Source organism: Falco peregrinus, chromosome 11 (genome assembly GCF_023634155.1).
Source record: "Falco peregrinus isolate bFalPer1 chromosome 11, bFalPer1.pri, whole genome shotgun sequence".
Classification (NCBI taxonomy): Eukaryota; Metazoa; Chordata; class Aves; order Falconiformes; family Falconidae; genus Falco; species Falco peregrinus.
The window spans coordinates 14,578,883-14,597,866 of NC_073731.1; the positions used below are offsets into that span (position 1 = coordinate 14,578,883).

At 34.5% G+C, this 18,984-nt stretch overlaps 1 protein-coding gene across 1 annotated transcript in view; it reads right to left on the reverse strand.

Annotated features, from left to right (window-relative positions):
* Positions 1 to 18,984, reverse strand: part of KIF6 (kinesin family member 6) — a 158,357-nt gene that overhangs the window by 126,823 nt on the left and 12,550 nt on the right. Inside the window, exons 4-6 of the mRNA XM_055816372.1 lie at positions 13,051 to 13,198; positions 11,502 to 11,611; positions 1,874 to 2,003 (exon numbers count right to left, since the gene is read on the reverse strand). Of these exons, the coding sequence (XP_055672347.1) occupies positions 1,874 to 2,003; positions 11,502 to 11,611; positions 13,051 to 13,198 (388 nt within the window). The remainder of the gene's footprint in view (positions 1 to 1,873; positions 2,004 to 11,501; positions 11,612 to 13,050; positions 13,199 to 18,984) is intronic.

Genomic DNA, 18,984 nt, shown 5'->3' on the forward strand with positions numbered 1-18,984 from the left:
AAGCAACAATGGCATGCCATTTGCTAACCCAAGACACACAGATTAACGAATTCTCTGCTATTGGGGTCCCAAACATTCTCGTGTCTATTCTTATGCTTTCTTGCAAGTACTAGCATGCCCCAAATAAAACTACCAAGTTGCAGATTAAAAAATAAGCTAAAGGAGTTTTTTCTTTACACAACACAGTTAAGTCATGGAACTTTGTGTCACATGAGATTTCATGATAAAAATTTGCTGAAGCTAAAAAAAGCACCTGGGCAAATTCATGTAAAGAAAAATACAACAGACGTTATTAGCTATAAATAGTCTGAAACACAAACTAATGAAGGTTAGGAGTTAGCTTTTTAAAAAAACAATATTATTTACTTGGTTTTTCTTTTACTCTTCTCTATATATTTGCTATTGGCCATTGTTCAAAATAGGAAACTGCAGCAGACATATCTTTGGTCTGACCCATTAAGAATATTCTTTTAGTTTTACTGAGAATTACTTCATCTTGACCTTTAATGACTTACCATCTTCATTAGTCTTGCTATTTGTTCATGACTTTCAGTGTTTGAGATATATTTTCTCTTTAGGCAACATCTTCCAAATATGTAATACAATTGCCCTTTACAATTGCTGATTTATGACCCTGTCAGCCAGCAGCATAATATTCTTTAAATATTCTCATTTTCACACACAGGTCCTCTAAACTGATCAGAGATATGTTGAAGACCTTTCTCCATGCAATAAACTTTCTTTTTCTGTTCTCATTACCAACTGTCATGATAGGTCTTCAGGCTTTTGAACTCTATGTTATCTTTTTGTGTCCTCTATTACACTTTTTCAAGTTCCTCTCCTCTATAAATTGTATATTTTTTTCCATTTCAATATCATCAAATGGTTCCTTGCCTCAACATTTGTATTTACTAACAGCCCTTAAGTACAGCTTACTTATCTCTTGCCTTAACATCTTTCTGCCTCTCAAAATGTCACTGCTGAAATAGTCTCCTTGAGAGTTTTTGGGCTATTTATATTTTCTGAATCAAATGCTTCTTCCTCTGTGCCCAGGTGTACATTGCCAACCAGCAGGAACAGAGAGCTACCTGACTATTTCTTATACTTAAATGTTTTTCCCCTCATTGATGTATTATATATCTTCTTGGTCAGTGGAAGAAACCCACAAATCTCTGTAATAGAATTAGCTTGTTGTAGTAAAGATACATTGACAGTGCTCCCATTATACAGTACACTTCTTATATTTACATTGTATTTTCTAGTATGAAGATAAGGGGGGGGGGAACCCTACAGATTCTGAATATGGAAACATTTAATTTGAGTTTTCCAGAATCAGTTAAAACACCCTTGTCTTTGCAAATTGGTAAATATTTGTTTTGAATTTGCCGTGTACTACCATTTGGTTTTTTACACATAACACCACATCTTTATGCAATAAGAATTAAAAAAAGGGGGACTGCTAACTCTTACAGCAACTCCTTCAAAGGCAATTTAGTACTTCTGTGGGAATGTTTGACAATGCTTTGTAAGGATATGTTTTCTAATCTTTGCATGTGTATGTATGTTGATACATGCTATATTCAAAAGTAAGCATATGGTTTATGTGAAAAATTTCCCCCCACTATTTTAAATTGCAGTAAATTATGACATAAACAACCAGCAGATTCACTAAGGAAAAACAGAAAGCTCTTTGCAAAGTGAAAACTATCATCAGAGAAATGCTTATTTAATTTCACTGTGGAAATACACTCAGAAAGAAGATACATACTCCTTTATCTCCAAGGACTTCCAAAATATAAATCTTAGAGTGGAAAAGCTTATGACCATTTTAACTGTGGTGGTGCTAACTAAGATTTGCAGCAGCAATTCTCACCTCAGCAATCATTCTGTTGGTGTCTCCCAAGAAGAGTAGGTTTAAAGCTTCCTCTTCACTGGTTGCTTCCTGAAGAGACAAGTTTTTCAGATGAATGTTCTGGTCAGGATCTTCCATTATTACGACTTTTCTACATGACAAAAAACCCAACAACAAACACCAAGTCAAAAATTAAAATTAGAGTTGTAAAGCAATCTTTGTTCCATACTTCCATTTTGATTGTGCCTAAAAGGTGACACATAAAACCCAAAACCAATTATAAAAGAACTAGAAACGTAAGTAAATAATACACATTAAAGGAAGTGGTTTGGTTTTTTTTACCTCTGTCACTATCTTTTTATTCCTTTATTATAAGCCTCCACTTAGTAAAGAAATATATAAAATCTATAACCTAGGAAAAGCTTGTTGTTTTTTTTTTTTAATGATATAGTAAAATCTCAAGAGCAAGAGGTGAAATGAATGATCACAAACAAATAACAAGTAAAAGGTTTTTTTGCCATTACCACAGCTGTTTAAGCACAAATGGTATATAAACCATACCATATCCTTGATAAACAAATAGGCATGGCCTATTTCAGAATCAACACACCTGTAGCCAAAATGTTTGTAATAACACTTGTCAAGATTATTTCTCTTGTCATTCTTCTCAAATGGTAATAACTACAAATATAAATTATCCCTTTCTTAAATTAAAAGCAAGCAGATTTTCTTCTTTTCTTTCAAATTCTAAAAACAGAATGATTTTATCTGTTTTCACTGAGGTTACAAATGCTCTTAGTTGTACTGCTTTAAGACTTAAAATTCAGAAAAAGAACATTACATGGCAGTACCAAGGACATGGTAAAAAACTCCAGGAGAGCTACTAAATATTACTGAAACTCCTTTCCACTTCTTTAAATAGCACTTTTACATAAGATTTTTTTTCTTTTGATTAAGTGACTGAGAGTTAAACTTTATTGGCTTTACTGAGTAGCCATTAGGGTCTCCTCTGTTAGGACATACTGTAGTACCCAACATGGAAGCCAAGTAGTTGCATCACTGGATTTGGAGAACTGTCAGAGTGAGGAATCTGTTAAAACTGAGGTACACTAATTTTGAGGATGAATGACATGTTCTTCAGGGTGAATTACATGTTCTGTGACAACTTATAACAAGAAAATTAGAACTTTTTAAAGTTAGAAGTTCTTTAAAAAACACTTTCCCGCTTGTAAGTATAGATAATACTTTATATATATGTATACACATATATATATGTATTTGTGTGTGCATATATATACATACACACTTCCCCCCCATATTCTTCAAGGTTAACCACAAGAGGGAGTATGGGGCTTGAGATTTTCTCTCTAGATAGTCCTTGCATGTTAATTACTCCAAGCTGCTTTAAAACCAGGCTGGTTCAGTTATGTTCTGCTTTGCTCGTCTTTTTTTCTCCAAAGCTGACAGAATCAAATTGAGCAGCTAAGCAGCCTTCCGTTGTATTACTCTTAAGTAATAGAGAAGTAGTTCACACTCTGATGGTCAAAACATTGGAATGGATATACAGAAATTGAATACATTGCAATACACTCACTATTTTCAAGAAAAAAACACATGTAAAGTTACACAAAATGCTTCTTTAGTAGTCATAATTTTTTTTTTTCAAGTATGATTGCCTCCCACTTATAGCCCTATTTTTGTGTGGCAAGGTAATAGAGAACTAGTACAGTCCCCCATCCAGAGCATAAACCCAAAAGCATAACTCTGCTCTCATATAACAATGTTTTGATAATGTCAACTTGAATTCTGTCTGCAATCCCATCTGTACATGCATCACATGCTAAAGCCCAGAGTGGTTCTGATTACGTTGTAATGCTTTGAATAATTTTAATATTTTGAAATTGCACAGTAAGCATTGTCTATCTCTTTTCTAGTTTAGGAAAACAATGCTTTTTTACTATGCACACTTGGCACAATATTTAAACTCCTAAAGATATTTTCAGACTACATATTGACCAATGGTTATAAATAATTTCCAGACAAGGAAGGTATTAGTTTGGACAAAAAGTTCTGGAAGATTATTGTCTTGGAAAGGAGACAGTGGGGACATCACAAACCACTGGCAGCCTCCTATACAGTGGCTTTGCAGCTGTTAGGAGGATTTCCAGATGGAAGTCTAAATTTGCACATCTTGAGAGGCATCTGTCAAAACTTCCTCAGAAAGACATGTTCCTAAACAACAAAACGATTTATTTTATAGTGCTAATAAAGTTACTGTACTATATTATAATACATTTCTATAGAATGTTCTCTATATTAGTGAAATTTTTACATTTCATAGCCCAAACTTGGATCTTGGAATGGAAAAGCTCAGTTGAGTTATCCATAATGACTGAAAGAAGGCAGAGACAAGTTTTGGTTTTCTTTATAAACAAAGAATCTTTTCCATTTGGCTTAATGGATGGAATTTGTAGCTGACTAGGAAACCTGTAGGATGGGATCAGCCTTTTTTATACTGTTATTAACTCAAGTCCTTCCCTGCATCATCTGAGCTGCTGCCATTAATGCAAGGGAGCCTTACAAACTAAATGCTTTGATTTATGAAATTTCTGTTAGTAGCAATCAATGAAGTTAAAGCTTCCTTTGATTAATTAATATAATCTCATTCATTTGTGTAATATAAAAAATAAAAACTTAAATATTTTAGAAAAAAAATGCCAATTTGAAAAATCAAGTTTCCTATGATGATAACTGTCTCTAGGGTTTAAAACTGAAGAAATTAAACTTTATAAACATTTAAAAATTAATCATAATGATGTAAAAAAATAACATATGAGGATACATACCTTCTATGACAACACGTTAGCAGGATATAGTGATACTACTTCAGCATGAGTAGACCATACAGCCAATAATAAATTTAGGAAAAGGATAAAAGAGAAAAGCAGCAAGCATGCATCTAGGAGTCTGTCCCAAAGAACAGGATAAACTAATAGATAATTATAGCTAATCTTTATGTAAAGTTGCAAGGAGCTTTAGGTTATAAGGAAGAATGATCAAGATCATAATTTTATGTATCATCCAAAAAAAAAAAAAAAAAACAACCCCAAAAAACTTTCAGACACATAGGTCTCGGAGTACCACATCAGAGGACAAAGTCAACAGTGATTCAAGAGGCAAAGTTTACAAAGCAAATTCACAGTTATTTAACTACCAGCACAGCTTTCAACAGCACAAAGACCTGATTTTCAAGTATAGACCTAGAGCATAATCTCCTTAGCTTGTGAGACATGGCAGAACTACGAGATAAGTAAGTATTGGTGCGGACTGTACTCCTGACACATCATATTGTGATAGGAAATCCTTCCCACTGTCTCCAACAAATTCAACATGTGAGACAGGAAAAACAGTTTGCTTGTTCTATACTTTATGGACACAGGAGTGTATTGATACTGACTGAGAGACTGTTGCACATTTAGGAGTTAGGATTCACATAATGGTTAACCTGAGCAGGTGCAGCTTGTGCTGTGCTTTCAGACCCGTATGGTGCTATAGGATGAATTCAGCCAGGTCATTACAACAAAGAGCCTGCAGGCAACTCCCACCTGTCATCACACCACCTGCCGCAAGAAGTTCTAATGAGAACACCTTTTAGAAATGGACCTGTTTTCTTGTAAGGAAATAATATAATAGCTCAAATGACTAAAAGGGAGACTTTCTCTCCACAGACAGGGTTTGTGCTGCTCTGCACAGTATACTGCGATGAAATCTAAAATCCATTCAGGCTCCATCCAATACTGCTGTTCGATGCAGGGTGCCCAGTATCTGGCAGGACACAAGATTTACTTGCCATCTATATTCCTTTTCTTAAACTGTCTTAAGCAGTTACCTTATTAACTTATTTGTCATCAGGCATTTCTTACAGAGATCCAGAAAGAGGCCCTGCACTGTCTTTCTCTCCCCTCTCATCCTACCATGCAGAACAAGGAATCAGAACTGAAACAATGAGATTGGTGGTTCATGTACAAGCAAAACATGTAAGAACTGTTAGAATTTGCAGGCAACTGCAATGATCTTACAAAAAAAAAGTTTGATATTCAAAAGTAAAACTGCCTTGAACTGCACAGCAATAACCTGAACTGAATTAATGTACTCATCTGATGCCTTTAGAGAAGTCACCTTAGGAAAGTTTCAGTGACTTCCTACTGTTTTTTAGGAAACAAATCAACATAAAAACTGGATGGGAATAAATAATATATAATGTATGGTGAAGGTATTTTACACATTTAAATTTGTTTGAACTATAATAAACAAAATCTTTGAAGAAATGATTCAGAACAATTTTCAGTTGTCCCCCCATTAACAAACAGGAAAGCTTAAATTTACAAATATTTGTATTCTCCTAATCTTTAGTATTCAGTACTTCCCCCCCCCCCCCCCCCCTTTGTTAAGCAGCACAGGAATTACTATACTAGTGGCTTTAACTTTGCATGTCAGTAGTTCACTAACTCTTAAAGCCCTTGGAGGGCAGTGCAGAAACGGAAAACCGTAAACTCATTTGATGTAGTTAACCAATATTCAGTTACAGATATTTTGGGTTTTTTTAAAGTTAATATATTTGACACTGACCCCATGAAACACAACAGTTCTAAATGTTACAAATATATATTGATATAGGTATCATTGTTGATGTTTGCAGTTAATTGGCTCTTCGCTAAAAGTGTCTTCCTTTTGTGGAATTGAGTTCATTAATCTATAGTTCAAATAAACTTCTGAAACATAAGCTGGGAGTGAGTTCTCAGAAGATTCAATACAAATTAGCTGGGGTTTCTTTTCTTTTAAAAGTCAGGCAGCATCACACTAAAACTTGTATGTTTCCCTAGGAAAGAGGACTTTACAGAATCTTCACACAAAAATGGGGAATCATTTATGTTGGATGGAAGTTTAGATTACATTTTCTCCTGGTCACATCACTCCTGATTAATGGTTGAGCTTCCTGTGAAGCAGCTCCTTGTTGTGATTTCAGCTGGGATAGAGTTAATTTTCTTCTTAGTAGCTAGGGCAGTGCTGTGTTTTGGGTTTAGTGTGAGAATATTGTTGATAACACACTGATGGTTTTAGTTGCTGCTAAGTGGTGTTTATATTAAGTCGAGGACTTCTCAGTTTCTCAGGCTCTGCCAGCAAGAAGGCTGAAGGAACACAAGAAATTGGGAGGGGACACAGCCAGGACAGCTGACCCAAACTAGCCAAAGGGATATTCCATACCACTGAACACTGTGCTGAGTATATAAGCTGGGGGAGGAGAAAGGAAGGCGAGGACGTTTGGAGTTATGGTGTTTGTCTTCCCAAGCCACTGTTATGTGTGACGGAGCCCTGCTTTCCTAGAGATGGCTGAACATCTGCCTGCCAATGGAAAGCAGTAAATGAATTCTTTGTTTTGCTTTGCCTGCATGCATGGCTTTTGCTTTACCTAATAAACTGTCTTTATCTCAGCCCATGAGGTTTCTCACTTTTACTCTTCTGACCCTCTCCCCCATCCCACTGTGGGGGGAGTAAGCGAGTGGCTGTGTGGTGCTTAGTTGCCAGCTGGGGTCAAACCACAACAGCCCTCAACTACGGCAGTTTAAAGGCTGACAATTTAAGATAAAATAGCATTAATTTTAGTTTGCTTTCACATGCAAGAATGTCACCTGCCACAGTTCAGACAGGTAAAGCAGTAACTTATTTGTTGTCCTGACTTTATCTATGACTAACGATTCTATAATCTCAGTCTTTATTTTTGTGTTATTGCTCAATGCCAAGGAAATTCTTAATTTTTGTACTGCCAGGTTATAACTAGAGTGAAATTTGTTTGATTCAGTATCATGGAATTATATAAATTACAAATACACTGTAAAACAGAAAACCTCTTAGAGAAGAAAGCCTCTTGCACAACTGCAGAGCAAATCTAAAGAGCTTCAGAATAATTTTCCTGATTTGAGCAGTCCTGCAAATCTTTTATGGAAACAAGAGATGGCAGTAAGAATTCAAATAGTCTTCTAGCAGCTGTGTTTTAAAGAAATAGTTTTATACTTCTTGCATGTTTGAAAACAATCATAATTTCCTTGTATAAACACGGAACTCTCTACAGCTACAACCAGAATTAGATTGTCAATATTAAATTCAATTGTTGCATTCTAACAAGTAAGATTCTTCAAACATATTTGTACTTGCATATGCTGTGCTTCGGCTACAGTGTCACAAAATTAAAACACTGTCAGCTTTGCATAAGCAAAACAATTACAATTGTAAACTAAGGCACATTGTATTTGAAGCATTAAGGTATATCAGATTATATCTTCTTTGGGCCACATAATACTATTACAAGTAAACATCATGAAAACAGGTTCTTTTCCTGTAAAAATAAATGTTCAATGGGATTCCAACCCCAAACTTAGTTGATGCATAAATATCTGTACCTATTAGAAACATGATCCACATATAAATCAATATGTATACATATATCTACATATGCATACATAAACAATTATGTAATTCTATATATGAATCTATACACATTTAGATATATAGATACATGAACTACATTCACACATTTGTCAGGAATTTATTTCCAGAAGTTAGTGATTTTTTGTGAAAGCCTCTTCCTTTCTCATCTGGCAGACTCTAATGAAATGATTCAGCAGTATTAAGATGAAAATTTAATAGTCTGCTGCAGAGGTCCTCAAACTACAGCCCGTGGGCCAGATACAGCCCCCCTAGGGTCCTCAATCCGGCCCCAGATATTTACAGACACCCCCCCCCGCTGGGGGTTGAGGGGGGGAAACGAAGCAGCCGCAGATGACTGCCTGCCACTTCATCCGCGCGCCAGCCCCCCGGTTAAAAAGTTTGAGGACCCCTGGTCTACAGAATATAAAATGGCTACATACAAAATCTTGAGTTCAGGAGCTGAGATTCCAAATCCAATAATGCGATGATTAGATGCAACGGGCAATATTTAACACTGTTATTATTTACTTTGCCTTATACATCAAATACAATTTAATGTCTCATTCTTCAAGTATTATCAACAAGTCTGTTGTGCGCTTTTCACAACTTCTGTTACTGTGCTATCACTCAGCGTTTATCCCTTCCATCGAACTGATATCAAAGTCATTAACATAGTTTGCTAGGCAGAAGTACATATCTTTGATTCAAATTTTACCCCCTTCTTTTGCAAAAATATGGATAACAATATTGTTCTGAAACAATCTGCATATTTTACGAGGCTAACTCATCTTTTGTATACTGTTCTAAAATGACAATTATCTTCAACTCTTTTCTTGTCCATCCTATAGGTTATCCTGTATTTCGCTTCCTACCGCCACATCTTAAAAGGTCTCAAGAACATAAAATTCTCAGAAAAATTAATTGTTTTAAGTAATGAACACCTGATAGATTTTCAAGTATTCGATTACTGTTTACTTATGTGTAACTATTACTAGTCATTTACAAAAATTAATCAAGTAACTAAAATATAGTTCATCACGCAACTACCCTTTCCTGCAATTTTGTTCTCCCTTTTTAGCTCAGAATGACACTATATATTTTTAAACTTTGAATCCCTAAATTACTATCTTAAAAAAATTATATTTTATTGAACAAATACTTTCATACAATGCTAAATATGACCTGTGAAGGTATAGTTTAAGTGTACAGTACATATTTTTCTGACAATGTACTGGAAACAATAATGACCATGTATAGTAAAACCATTAAGCACTTAAGATTAGTTACTCTGCAAAGAAAAATTTATTGTCTCACTAAAACCCACTCTGCAATAGTATACACTATGTAAGTTTACAGGTAATTATGATTATCCCAGTGTGCTTTATCCTTAATTGACAACCAAATTATCTCTCAACTTTTACTTTTTTAAAATAGACTAATACATAACAAGGAGTTGCTCTTTAGGTTAATTGAATCACCATATATAAAATAATTTCAAGATTTTAAATTCATGATTATCAGTAATTATTCAGAACCTAGTTTTAAAAAGTGACGTAGTTTTCAGGGCATATGACCACCAAATAACTGTTTTAAAGTTGCATTTAAATTAATCAAATTCAGTTTAGTTCAATTGAGTAATTCAATTTAATAAAATGAATAAATGGAATGAGTTAAAATAAAATATTGCAAATAGCTTAATAAATGAAATTAATAATTTAATAAATTTAAATAACTTAATAGCACTAACTTTAATAAGCTGAATAAAAGCATAACGTTAGCCTCTTTTTACACACAGCAAAAAAAATTGCACCTGTAGAAATGGGCACAAAAATTAAACTATTCACATTAGTCTCTGATTTAAAATTTCTCTCTGTATAGCACAGGAAGCAGATAATAAACAAAATTAAATTCCTAAACTTTACCATGAAAGACATCAGTAAATATAGTCCTTATTACAGCAATGTCATAAAGTGATAAAATTTAGCTCCATTTTATAGATGAAGAAAGCAAAGCAATGAGACCAGTATTCAGCCCAGTCTCATACTCTGAGTTTGTCTGCTGCCCTCCTTATGTCTAGACCAGCTTGTTTTCTAAAGAAAATCTTGAATATTTTTTGTAGATATACATCCTAGATACTACATATGGTGTAGAAAACTAAAGCTATATTTTAAGACAACTTGGAAGATTTTTTTAAAATAAATAAAATAGGTTTAATATGTTAATAACATAATTAGAAATTTTAATATAAAATTCTATTGATTTTCTGTTATTGCTCCATTGGCAGTTTTCAGCACATTTCCTGCTCTTGTATCAGCAGTGATTTAACTGCTACTTACATGTTTCAGTCACCATCATGTTGAGTGAGAAAGTGGGTTGAGTGGGAAAGTGGTTCCCAGCATTATTCCAGGGCATTTGTAAATCTGGTCAATAACTCATTTATACATATTTACTGTTTTAAGAATAACACATACTATGAACTATTTTTTCAGAAGAAACATAGAAACTAGGATTTGAATTTTCTATACATAAGAACTTTAACTGCACCAAGCTTATGTGTTCATGATTTACAAAACTTTACAACCCTTCTCCAAGTATTAGTAGGTGCTATTGTCTTATCAATGAAAAATATTATAACAATCATTTATTTTGAAGTAAATACATTGCCCTTTGGAGTTCCTTGTGGCCTTTTCTATCTGTTACTTACTTTATTTCATTATTGCTTATCCTAGAAAAATAACTGTCCTGGAAGAAAAAGGTCCATGTAGAAGCAAGGAGTTTTTCTCCCTACTGTTGCGAGGAAATAGTGCCTGTTAAATGCGTCTCTGCCACACACACACATGTGCATACCACATAAAGAGACAGGCTGTCATGAGAAAAAAAGTATACCTTCAGTTTTCAGTAGCTGCAATAGATCTCTTCTGCATAATATCAGTATCCGTTTTTAACACTTTTACCCTCAGTTACTCCCATTTAGTTTCCCTATCCTCCATACATAAAAATACAATTTAGACAGTGTCATTAAAATTGAGAAAATAAAGTACTTTGAGTTAATTAACACTGAGTTCAATAGCACAGTTTCAAAAAAGACCCCCAAAAATGCAACAGGACACACAAAAATTATTTCTGTTGTTTTTTGATGATTCTCTGTAGTTTCGTTACTTACGGCAAATCTTCCAGTCTGGAGGCCTCATGTCTTGGGTCCAGCAGATCATAACCACATTCATTGTAGATTTCTAAGTAGGAAACATGAGTTGTATACACCTTACTGCTATCCTGGATAAGAAAGAAAGAAAAAAAAAAACGCAACAGAAAAAAGGAAGAGCTGTAAAGAGATGTCAGAGCTAGATCAGAGGACAAATTCATCACTACAACTTTTATGTTGCTTCCTCACTCTCTTTTTCTTTTCCTGGGTATGAGTTACATTGTCAATTCATGATACTTTTACGTTTTCTGTTACCGCAAGTATAACATCTCAAGAAGAAAAAGGAAAAACCACACCCCACCCCCCCCCACCCCCCAAAAAACATACTCACACACCCATCCAAAAAAACCAAAACCCCACCATGCCAATGAGTTTAGTTTGGGGATATTTTATCGGTTCCTTATATCTGGAAAACTCTTTATAAACTTAGAACATGGCAGCCTGCTTCGGGAACCATGCAACATGCCATTTTTTCTCTTCTACAGCACAAAAAGAATGGTATAAAGAGGTAAACTCTCATGGATAGAAAGACTATGCTTAAAAAAACCCAAACAACACTAAGGAACAACAACAAAACAAAGATCTACTTTTAGAAACATCAGTGACATACTGCTTTCCACTCCCTTTATCGTAACATTTAATCACTGTATATGATGTTGGCTGTTTCCTGTATTTCTCATTTTTTGTATAATACATTGCCAAATGTAACTTAACACAACTAGGTTTTGCAGACAGAATTTTCTCCTTCCCCAAAGCCAAATCCAAACAACATAAACCTCAAAATAATGGGCTATGATTTCCAAAATAATAATAATAAAAAAATATTAGTCACTACTTTTCAGCAGTATCACAGTAGCAGTTTAATAATCCAATCCACTAGAGTTGTTTTGCAAAATACTTTGAGATAGGAAATTTTCATTTTCATAGACTAGTTAGTTCCCATGGGGTTTTTTATTGATACTGAAAGTTCACTATTTCAAGGTACACCATTTAAAAAGACACACTACGGATGGATGGAAAAAACATAGTAAGGAACTGTTCAAACAGGAAGCTGTGGAAATAGAATTTCTAACCAATAAATTATTAAAACAAAGGGCCTGATTTGTTTCTCATTTTGGGCAAAAAGGTTTTTTTCCTTCTTTTCAAATTGCACTGCCTCAGCACAAGTAAGAGCTTCAAAAGTCTTGTATTTTCTGTCTCCGAATTCACTTTCTCTTGTTCCATCTTACTTAGGGTTAGGAAGCAGATGACTCTTCACTGTGTCAGCACTTTCCAAAGCACTGTTGTAGATAAAAGAAATGGAACAAGTGAAAGGTATGAAAAGAAAGGCAGGTGGAAAGATAAAGCAACAAGAAGAGATGCTTTAAGATGCACCAAGAAAGAAAACATACAAAACAAAGATTTTGAAGCAGGTAGACAGAAATATCCCTGTAAGCATAACTAAATAGAGCTTTTGATCCAAAATCCAGTCTGAAAAAGGAAACACAAAATAGAAAACAACGTCCCATACCTTCCGCAACTGATCAAAAACAAAAGACAGAGTCCTGGGAATGATGCCTCGATCACTGTAACGTTCTGCTCCTCCTGTGATGGTAAAAGTTTTGCCACTGCCTGTCTGGCCATATGCAAAGACAGTACCATTGTATCCTGCCAAAACACTACAGAATAAAAAAAATGAGAAGATAGAACCAAAATATAGTTAACAGTAATTCCTAATTACATAGAAGCTGTCTTCAGTAATACAAGAATGAACTTCAAGATATGTGCTCTAGATTCAATGGAATTTAAGCTGTCTAGAACTGAAGGGCTTTTTGATGCCTTGACTTGCCCCATTGTTCAATATCATCATTAGTTGGTCATATTTATTACTATCTACACTGCCTTTGTATGGTTTTTTTTTCTTTGGCTGATGACTTTTTGCTAGGATGGTATTTAGTCTGTAAAAAGACTGTAGATGTCAGGAATTGTGACCATTGATACATTACAGCTAAAGAACCTGGAAATATTTCATGAGACTTCATTACTTGCAAACAGAAAACTCATGTAAGGATACAGTTATATCAGCGGGGTTTTTTTCTTTCTGAGAATACTACTACACTAAACTAGCAGACTACTGCTAGCTTGGATTACGATATGCAGGAGAATCTGTGCTTGTATCAGTGTAGTAAAATCTTTATTTACTATGATAACACACAAAACCACACTGGTAAAAGCAAACTTTCCTGTTGGAACTGTGCCTGTACAAGAAGCTTCTGTGGAACAGCAATAGTAGCGATGCAATGGCATAGCTTGAAATGATATTTAGACACAATAATCTTTTTTTTTTCCTCACCTTTTCTACTTGCAGAAGTGCTTAACAAAACTCCAGTTCAAATATCTTTCTCTAATTCATCGCAACCTCATTGTTAACTTCCACATGATTTCCACCAAACAGTAAATAAGCTTAATGACAGTGGTATAGCTATACACCGTGGAGGAAATGTGGGACTTAGTTGCAGCTGACATACAGCTCAGCAGCCATGGCTAACTAAACAGAATTTTCAAGTTGTGACTTAACAGATTTTTGGTCCTGATTTTGTTCTAAAAGAGAGGGCTATTAATGCAATGGACAAAAAGCAGTGCCCTAAATTATGGTAATCTAGATTCCATAGTCAGTAAAATTTGAAGGAGCAACTTTTACATACAAATATAGCATCTTTTTTCTTATTAATATATGGCAAAATTTCTTGCACTGTTTATGATGACAGTGTGATATCTTTCTCAGTTAAGTCCCCTTTGATTGTATTTACATTTCAGGTATCAGCCAATGTTTCATTTCCTCCTTGATATTAAAAGTAAAATTTCAGTTATCCAACATTTAGAATTTCTATTGATACTCATAGTTCACTATCATGCATTTCCCTTGTACAGCTCTGTCTCAAAAGACAAAAATACTAAAAATCTATTTCCACATTTCTAATTCCATTTCTTGTTAATTATTGTTAAATGCCCTTAACTTGAAAAATATTTTCAGTGCTCTGAGGTTTTACACTTCACACTGACTGACTCTAAACAATGAGGTAAAAATGATGGAGGACATAATTATTTTGAATTTTCACTTGTCTGTAAAAGCAAACAAACACTGTATAAAACCATCAAAAATTATTAAAATCAGAAACTAAGTAGTGATGAAATCAGTTACTAATATTTAGATGGCTAATCAAACCAGAATTCATAGGAGTCTATATTTGACAGAATATATGATTAAGAAATCAGCTTAGACTTAAGTTTTTCATTTTCTTTTCACCAGCTGTCAATTTAAAAAAAAAAAGTGTCCTAGATTCATCCATCTCAGAATTGTTCTACTATAATTCCAACATCTCCTGACAAAATATAAAGCAAGAGTATTTGAAAACAAATAAGTAATCACGAAAGATTTATTTTTTTGATAAAACTTTAAAAAGCAATATCTACTTTGTACTTGATTTACTATGCTTGAAGACCTACTAATTTTGCTAAAGAAAAGCTATAATTTTCAATAAAAAAAATGCACAAGAATAAAGTGATAAATAAGCTAAGATTTTAAAAAGTAAAAAGGGGGCAAACAACCCTTGCATAAGAGGAAAAGAACCACATATAGATAGCTGCTGGTCTGGTGCCAAAAGAGATGCAATGGTTCTTAAAGTTTATTTAAAGGCCTGAGTAGTTGCCAAGTTGCTTATTTTAATCCATTATAGTAGGATGTCAGAGACAAAACCAGAAATACATTGAAAGCAACTACACTGAACATCTGTTTCTAAAGATCAAAATGCCCAAAGACAGAGTATATATAGATTTTAGATTCCAGATGTTAAAAATCAAAACAATTACTATTGTAAAACACCTCATTCATCTATCTTAGGAATTTCTAGTGCCCACTGTCACAGTACGTGGAAGCTGAAGCCAGTAACACATTGTCAGAATGTAGGGGGTATCAAAAGAAGCTCAGAAATGGCAGATTCGAAACAAGTGAAGGGAAATGATTCTTCATGCAAAAGGTAGTTAAACTGTGAAACTCCTTGCAGTGGGATATTTTGGATGCTAACAGTTCACACAGGCTTCAGTAGAGATTGCACTAATTAGTGAAAAAAATTCTCTCAGGACTACTAAACACAGAGAAATTAGAAAGTCTCTAAACTATGAACACCTAGAGGTCAACATAACACTTGGGGGAAGTCACTTTACATGCATGCGCTGTTTTGTTTTCCCCTAAACACTGCCTGTTAGTCCCCGTCAGAGATAGCATACTGGGCTAGCTGGAACTTTTGCCTGACCCACCACAGTTACTCTTCTGTTTTTACATCCCTGCTCTTTGGCTGATCCAGATCTGGCATTTCGGGTTGTTAAGTTTTCTTACTCCTTCTCTTCTTTAAAGTGGTTGAAGGTATATATTTTCAGCTACTGTGACGTGGCTCCTGCAGAAAAGTATGTTTTGCAATGTGTCTAAAAAAGTGGTAAAGGTGTGGCTGCAAACTATTAACTTGAGGTCCCTGTACTTCACAGAAAGCTGTTGATTAGGATCATCACATGTGACAGACATTATGCTGTCAAAACAGCTACAACAGTCAGTGCATTTTCTTTGTGTTATTTTACTCATATATTTCTTAAATGTATTGTAGTGCATCAGCACAGCTCTGAACGGTTTTCCAGAAAACACTGAAAGTTCAGAAAATGTGAACATATAAGTGGCAATAATGTATTCCCACAGTCCATTGTAATTACAGGTAATATTAACATTGCATTGCATAGATGCATTATGAAAGTGCTAGTCATGATTCCACAGTTGAATTCCACTTTAAAATCCAGTCAATCTTTTTTATATATAATTATACATACACGCATATATAATTTGCATCCTTTCCGTATTTACAGCACTCATTTCATTCAGAGTGTATTAAAACTAACAACCAAGCCTATTTAAGAAAAGCCTGCTTGAGATGCTAAGGAAGCCTGTAAGGGAAGAGGACCACCAATAACGCCAGCGAAACTGGTGGCAAAGCCTTCAAAGAGTGAAGCGCAACCCCATGAAGACAGGATGGAGAATAAATTCCCTTTCTAAGAAAACCACCTTTATAAGAGATGAGGGACTAGGAGTTCAAGCAGGACTGATGGAGCTCCTTTGGCTTAGAAGCAAGCTGAAGACTATGATCTTACCTCCTGAAAAGAGTAAATCAGAAGACACACCAAAAAAGAAAAGTCCCTACTGTATCAGCTTGTTCACAAAGAATTAAACGCAACAGAACTAGAGCTTATATGTGTACACATATATGCTTATGAAAGACAAATTTCAAAACTGAAGATGTGTAACCATCAGTCTGGATATAATATTCTGAATATTAGTCAATATCAGTTTTGAAGGTCTGTATGTGATAAAGTCTACATGGATTGTGTCATAAAATCCATGCCTGATGTTACTAATTCACACTTCTTTTTTAGGAAATTCTCTTGGAATCAATGGGAATACAGGATTTTTTAGCAGCAAGGCTTGTGGAGAAACTCTTATCATAGCAAATACTTGCTATGCATACTTTGCTCTTTTTCCAGTTTTAGGATTTTCAAGTCAAAAATAAATACCAAACTTAATCAATGTAATTTTAGTTCATTGTCCCAAGGCATTTTACACTGAAACAGTAACAGTATATGTAGGTGGACCAGTGACGAGCACCTAATCAATAAATCAAACCAATATCTATTTACTAAATACTCAGGAAGTTTAAGGTACGTACTTACTGTTTTCAACCTAAGATGCACAATCTCTTTAGGAGACTAAAAACATAGAAAGCTTCATAAGCCTTTAGCCATTCACAAACTGCTATTTAAAAAAAACAGTAATCTACACTGCAGAATTACCCTTGTCAACATGAAGCATCTCTCAGATGCTATGAGTTAGTATAGTGAGTAGAAAATCTGTGCATTCGCCCTTTCATCACAAAAAAGTAATTGCAATAGGTACCTAAAAAAGTTGAAAATACCAATTACAAGATGACAAAAAGAGTGTATTTTCTAAACAGCATCCAGCGAAACAATCCTTGAAGATGCAAATTAAGTCTGCAAGTTAAAGCTGTCCCAAACAGTAGTGGAACTGATTCTCTACTGGGAAATGTGGTAGAGAATCAGCATGTCTTTTCTGCCTGTTCTGCAAAATCTACTTTGCAAGATTGCAGTTCACCCAGCCAAAATCTGCATCTTTGCTCTTCAGATTCTCTGAACTAAAATCCCAAACCTTTGTTAAACTTAGCATTTGAAAGTACACAGGCTGACATGGTTATTGACGGCAGTCTTGTAAAGACTTTAAAATACACATACATAAAAATCATACACTAAAGGGATATTTTCAGTCATGTTCCATCATCAGTGTTATCAGAATATCCAGAAGCTCGCATTTATTTTTTTTTTTTTCCCCAGGAAGCTGAGTTTTGGCATGCTTAAGGAAACACTTTGTTGAACAAATTTTCTCTTTACTGCTTCAAACAAAACACATCAAAGACATAATCCAAGGAGAAGCTTTGCTGAAACGATTTTTCATGAGCTTATGCAATGTTGTATAGCTCCCTGTTCAGAAGTTCACGGACTACTTCCAAACAGATTAGCTAAAATGTTGCTGAAGAAATCTGTCTCCAGTATATTTTAGCAAAGTTACTCCTATTATGATTGTCAGAGTTCCTGGAAGGCCGCTTTTTTTTTTTAATAATACCAAGCTCAGTCAAGTCTACTACAGAGAAAAATAAGGTTTTAAAATATGACTAAAACTTGTCTGCATTTGTACATTTGTTTCACAGCATTAGGAAATTCAGAGACTTCATTTTCCTTACACACTATAACATGCAGGCATATATGTATAATATATTGTGACAGGCTTAGCTTTTATAAAAAGAAGAGAAAGTAATATTCATCACAAGCCACATAAAGCAATCTTTACATAGTAAAATGCATATCAATTTTACCTACAAAAATTTTAAAGGCTAGCTTTAAACCAAAGAAATACAGAAAAATATATACAAAAAGTCAGTTTCCAACAAATAATTTGTTGTTTCAGCTTTGCTTCTATTACTTTACAACCAGGTATGCCATGTTCCTATCTGGAAAATACGGACCAACTTAAATGTGTAGAGGAAAAACCTGAGTTGTCATGTGCATGAGCAGTAAATCCGAGTTGTTGGACTTTGTACCTGTGAACAAGATTCATTGAATATGGACAAGTGTCATTGGCCTGAACCTCTGAACATAACAAATCAAATCTTAATATTTTAGATTTAACTTATTATGCCACAATATTAGGATTTCCCAGACTTTGTAGCATAATTAATAATTGCGTCAATACATATTTTTAAATTGTGTATTTTTGTGTTTCTGTAAAAATACATCTCATCAAACCATATGAAGACTCACATATCACAAAGCTGTACATAAAAAAATGTAATGTTGG